The sequence below is a fragment of the Pseudorca crassidens genome, chromosome 14 (genome assembly GCF_039906515.1).
Source record: "Pseudorca crassidens isolate mPseCra1 chromosome 14, mPseCra1.hap1, whole genome shotgun sequence".
Classification (NCBI taxonomy): Eukaryota; Metazoa; Chordata; class Mammalia; order Artiodactyla; family Delphinidae; genus Pseudorca; species Pseudorca crassidens.
Window position 1 is genome coordinate 11718166 of NC_090309.1, and position 6000 is coordinate 11724165.

Consider the following 6000-nt stretch of genomic DNA (forward strand, 5'->3'; position numbering starts at 1 on the left):
GTGGTATTAAATACATTCACAATGTTACATGAGGGGGAAATTATCAGCAAAAAGAGCACTGGCTTTGACACTCCTGGATGGAAATGCTTTCACACATGCTCTCAAATTTGGGAATAATTCAGTTGACCCTTCCTAATAAATTGTTAGAAGAGTACAACACTCATCAGGAAATAGTTCATGGAAAAAAAAAAAAGCAGTGTCGAGGTACGATTTCAGTGTCCACAAATGGGGAACTTCACATGAGTAAAAAGCTTCTAAAAACCTCCTGTCAGTAGCCTAACAATTAATGCAACCAACAAAAATGTTTTCACTTCTCCCCCAACTTGATATTCTAAAAACTTTCAGTAAGAAAAGATGAAACAGTACAGTGAACATCTGTCTCACCTGAATTCTGCCGTACCTGTTTAAGGGCATTTGAGTACACGTGGAATTGCAGGGGGCAGGGGCTATTTGAAAATTGCACACATCATGACACTTTACCCCTAATCACTTCATCGTGCATTTCCTAAAACTAAAGATGTACTCCTATATAACCACAAAACCGTCATCCCACCTGAGGAAAAATAATGTAATTTTCTTCTAGCACCTGATGTCCAGTCCATTTTAGCAAGTAATTCATAGGGTAATACCTTGGTGCCATGGTAATATCCTTTCACCCAAGAGTGTTAATATCCATTAACAATCCTTTTCTGAATCCATTATTACACTGGAGGTTACAAAGTGGTGATTTTTTAACTCTACCCTTCTTTCTATATTAGCTGGCATTCGTCCATAAATAAGGGTGTTCCTTCATTAACTCAAGATGAACTGCACGTCTTCCTAGAAAGGCAGGGCAAATGCTTAATTCCTTCCCTTTACCGATTTTCATAATAGAGTTAGGTGTAATAGCCAACTGCAATGATAACAAGTTAGGTTTTTTCTTTCTCTTTCTGATTATCACTAGGAACCAGATTTTTATTTATTGAATACTCTGTAATCAATTATAATCATCATGTGTTACAGTATTCTTTGTACCCTCAATGTCTTAGAAATTTTTACTGAGAATAACAAATTGAATTACTCAAGAACAGTGTTTAAAGACTATCATTAAATTGACAAAAGATGATGTAAAAAAAGTGATGATACAGAAAACAAATGAAATTTTTTAAATGGACACCCAGCTGCTGGGACCATTACACTGTTTTTATTATTTCTGTTAAATTTTAGGACAAAAACTTTTTTAAGTGTTAAGTAGTCAATCAAACGCTAAAATTCAAATCAACTCACCTGTTGAACAGGACTGTCAACTGTAAACGCTTTATAAACAGCCAATGCCTGGCTTTTACTTCCTTTGCTCCAGATAACCATATTTCCAGCCACATAGAGTTCCTCATCGTAATCTACTTCTTCTCCAATTTCACTTACGCCTTTCCTTAACTGCCAGCTCTCCTTAAAAATTAACACATGTAGGACATGTTCAAGCACTTTTTTCCAAAGTATGGAGCAGGATTTATTAATTAAATCAAATAATCATTCAGAGACAAGTTTCCTACTCTCTCTTTGCCTGGGGAGTAAGACTCAATCTAAGCCCAATTCTTAGAAGCTTAGTGCCACTGATTAACAAAGTGGGGTGTGTGCATATGTGTATTATATACCTTACAGGATGTTTTATATTATACTACTATATTATTTGCCCCAAATATAAACAAACAAAAATTATACCATATCTATAGATCAAAAAATGAAACCAACATGCTAGGGAAACTAAAATGGTATATTAGGTGCATGGGGAAGTGATGGAGAGGGGGCAGGAAGGTGCACATGGGAATCACTGGGGGAGTTTATTCACAGGGTAGATTTCCCTGCTTCACAACTAAATATACATTCACCTTCCTTCCCTTGTCCCACTCATCAAAATAAATGGGAGAGAGAAAGGTTCAGATTTCTAACTACATAGACTTCCTCTCCCTGAGATTTTGGTATCCCAAAAGGAATGAAAGTGGAATAAGGTGGGAAAGACTGATTTCCTGACACACGCTAACATCTCATTCTCCTATTTAAGAACTAGTACTCTATCTACTTATGTGGCATTTTCTTTGTCCTCAAGAAACATGTAAGTCTTTTTGCAGCAGGGACCATTTCTAACTCTACCATCTAATAATCAAACAACATGAAATCTGGTCCCCACATACTAAGGGAAGAGAAAGAGGTTTAGAATGGACCATAATCATAGCACTTATTATAAAACCATGAGTTATATGCCTAAATAAACGGTTATGACACCATAATACAATGAAGTCATTATTTTAGTCTTGACTGAAATTACCAAATCTTAACCACTACCCTAGAAGTAGCATTATACTCATTTCTCAGTTGCAGGTAGCCTTAAATTACAAGTAGATCACAACATTCTATATTTCAAAAATACAATGGGAAACTTAACGGAACCTTCTGTTTCTCGTGGATCGTAACCTCCTGAAGGGATCCCACCAAGCCAGCGGCACCATCAGAAGACCATAACTCCGACGCTGGCTGCAGCTGGCGAAGCTGAAGGTTCAAAGCATTAGGGTGGTGCTTGCAGTGGTCTCGACCAAAAGGAACAAATTCCTGCAAATCCCCGGCTGCAATCATTGTTGCCCTTTCTTCATAGAAGTTCGACATGGGTTCCAAATATCAACATTATTTCTGTATGAATTCAAACACACTCTGGTCAGCTTCTAGAGTTAAAACCAGAATAAAATATCATAAAAGTTTACAGAAGAGTCATTAATCCTTAGATGAGTGTCAATCCTATTACACTGGAGGTGTACAAGTAATTAAAACATCAAAGGTCATTCCAGATCTGACTCTCAGGTGATTACAGTTATTGCCACATTTTAGTTGGAGACTGAGCAATAGACGGTTACCACCAAAGGAAACCGCTGGGTTGAGACAAGCACTTACATCCCACAACACCTGTCCTATTCTCCTACTACTATATGCTAGTTTTTCCACACTTCACATATGAAGTATTTAGACAAGTTGTACTTTACAGTCCCATGACTGCCCGGCTTCTCAACATTTAAGGTCATTTCTGTTCAGCTGTTGGAAACTCATTTGAAAAGCACACCTCAAGGACCACTGGCATATTCGAATGAAACAAACAAAAAAAACACCAAAAAACACATATTACTTCTAATTCGTCACAAGTTGAACTACTCGTTTCAGCTGACCAATCCACAAAAGACCTAATAAACTGTCAAATGTCACCAGTAGTTTTGACACCCCAATCCACCTAAACATATGACTACAATCAATTCCAATTTGGGGTCCAAACACAGGAAACCAAGGCATGAAGAACTCTGGCCATGGGACAGCCACACTTGCAGCAAATTTATGAGTCCTAGCTTTTAATTAACACAACCTATTACAGTACAGCTTCTCACTATAAAGATGTGGCTGAGCTGTGGGTAGAACCATGCCCCTTTACTTCCAAAACATTTCTACATACAGCAGTTGACAGCTAGTAAAATTCACTGTATAATGTGGTATATAAGGCGGATGCCAGTTCTCTCTCTAAGAAAACACCTACATTAAAAATGGATTCTGTGGCATCACATTTAAGCTACGATCCTCAAACAGATCAAAACCAACGTTTGACCACAGCACCACAGACAACTTTAAAGGGTTTGAAATGGCACTCACAATTAAAAGTTTAACTAGGGCTTCCCTGGTGGCGCAGTGGTTGAGAGTCCGCCTGCCGATGCAGGGGACGCGGGTTCGTGCCCCGGTCCGGGAGGATCCCACATGCCGCAGAGCGGCTGGGCCCGTGAGACATGGTCGCTGAGCCTGCGCGTCCGGAGCCTGTGCTCCGCAGCGGGAGAGGCCACAACAGTGAGAGGCCCGCGTACGGCAAAAAAAAAAAAAAAAGTTTAACTAAATTTGACTTATATTTCTCATCTGAGGTCTTTTTGGCATCAGTAGGGTTTTTTTCCCGCAATATCTCAAAGCCCCTGTAGTTCCTATGCAGCTCCTCTAGGGTGAAAGTTATTTTGCTATGAATTAAATGCTATTCCTGACATAACCATATGCCACAATCAAAACACTTTTATTTTCCTCCCGCTAAAATTCAGAATTGAGAAGACCTGAACTTGGGATATAACTAAAACAGTACCTTATAAAACTTACAAGAAAAAAATAAAATTCAGCTGGCCTTCTTATATTCTAGTCAACAGGATAACCAACATTAAAAATCTTGCGAGTTCATCCGACTTCAGTTGTGCAATTTTGAAATGTTATCCTATTAAAACTTTGAGAGGGGCTTCCCTGGTGGCGCAGTGGTGGAGAGTCTGCCTGCCGATGAAGGGGACACGGGTTCGTGCCCCGGTCCGGGAAGATCCCACATGCCGCGGAGCGACTGGGCCCGTGAGCCATGGCCGCTGAGCCTGCGCGTCCGGAGCCTGTGCTCCGCAACGGGAGAGGCCACAACAGGGAGAGGCCCGCGTACCGCAAAAAAAAAAAAACGAAAAAAAAACAAAAAAGCGTTGAGAGAAAATTACAAAAATATTAATTATGGTTATTTTCATAGTACAATATCTTTTTGTACTAATTAAGGCGACACATTTAATACTTTTGCAATACCCCAAATTTTTATGTTTTTACTTATTATGGGACAACATAAAGAGCTACAGATGAAAGTACTGTATTAAATTGATATGCTATAAAACAAGATATCAGCATTGCTTACTAGGAACAAAAACTACCCCGCCAGAGGTAACCACACAGTTGCTTCAAGAGTAAACCCAAATGCACACAGAAGACACCTTGAGTTAAGACTCCGCAAAAAGGCAGAGCTTCCCCGGCCTCTTTAGGGTCAGGTGAAACAGTCTAAGAGCCTGGGTCTCAGAACATCGTATCAGAGCGGCAAGGGGCTGAACTAGAAGCTAAGGCCCACACGGGACACCGCGTTTAGCTCAGGAAGGAAGCCGGCGCAGAGTGGAGCAGGAAGGTGCACCCCGTAAAGCCCAGCCCGCAAGCTGGGGTCCTCTTGGCTCTGGCGCCCGCTCAGGGCCCGCCCCGGGTTCCCAGCCCTCCGGGTCACCGCGCGCGGGTAGGCCTCGGGTCGGGTGAGAGGGCTACCGGACAGGCGATGAACCACCAGGCGCTGCGGGCCTGGGCCCTTACCTGTGTGACTCGGGACGCGTCAGGCGCGGCGAGCCCCGGCTGCTCCCCGGAGGCGCGGGGGCCGAGGGGGCCCGAGGGTGGCGGCGGGGACGGTCACGGTGACTCCTCGGCCGCTGCAGCTTCTCATTCCCTCTCCCTCCCCTATTCCGGAGGAAGACTGGGCAGCAGCTGCGAACACGACTGCTAATGACAGGCAGGCGTGCAGGAGAACCACTCAGACGAGATGTTCAAATGGACGCGTCCATGTTGAATTTCCCGTCCTGCTTCGCGCCGAGGCGGGGCTTCGCCGGGAGCGAGCGGCGTTCCCGCGGTCCTAACGCCTCCGCAGTTGCGCGAAGGAAGCGCGAGGAGGAATTTGCTGGGTATTTATTTGTACCTTCAGCCTGTACTGGGATAGGATCTTCCTGGCATCCAGATCTTCCCCAGGTCATGTCAGTACGAGCCTGAACTGCCTCATAACTATGAATTAGAAGGTTTTCTGGCCAACTTCGCTCTCGCCTCCTGACCCCCAAATTGGAGGTATATGCCTCCAGGCTTGGGGGACGGTGGGGACTCTACTGATTTTCTCTATTTACCAGTGCACTTTAACCTTTTGGGGGTCCGGACCTTTTGAAAAGTTGATGAAAGGTATAGAGGTCCTCATAAAAACGTTGCGTGTAATAATCTGAGCTTCACAGAGACTTCCCCTAGCAATTCATAGATCCAGGTTAAGAACCCGAGCTTTACCCCTCCCTCCCTGTCTGTGGATTCAACCATAAAATATCACACTTGTGATAACTCTGTTGAGCTCTAATCTCCCATTGCGTGGTGTAGCTATGTTAAAAGGATTGATAGGCGTCCTATTGCCTGAGAAATAAA

The 6000-nt window shown here is 43.0% G+C and overlaps 1 protein-coding gene across 6 annotated transcripts in view; it reads right to left on the reverse strand.

Moving 5' to 3' along the window:
• Nucleotides 1–5395, reverse strand: part of ANAPC1 (anaphase promoting complex subunit 1) — a 121478-nt gene extending 116083 nt beyond the window's left edge. For 5 of the 6 annotated variants that reach the window (XM_067704375.1, XM_067704376.1, XM_067704378.1 and 2 more), the window contains exons 1-3: nt 5143–5395; nt 2428–2664; nt 1267–1428 (exon numbers count right to left, since the gene is read on the reverse strand). In XM_067704375.1, the coding sequence (XP_067560476.1) occupies nt 1267–1428; nt 2428–2640 (375 nt within the window). In that variant the 5' untranslated portion in view covers nt 2641–2664; nt 5143–5395. Of the gene's footprint in view, nt 1–1266; nt 1429–2427; nt 2697–5142 lie in introns of all 6 variants that reach the window. The other variant, XM_067704374.1, reaches the window with a different exon arrangement.
• Nucleotides 5396–6000: the final 605 nt, after the last annotated feature.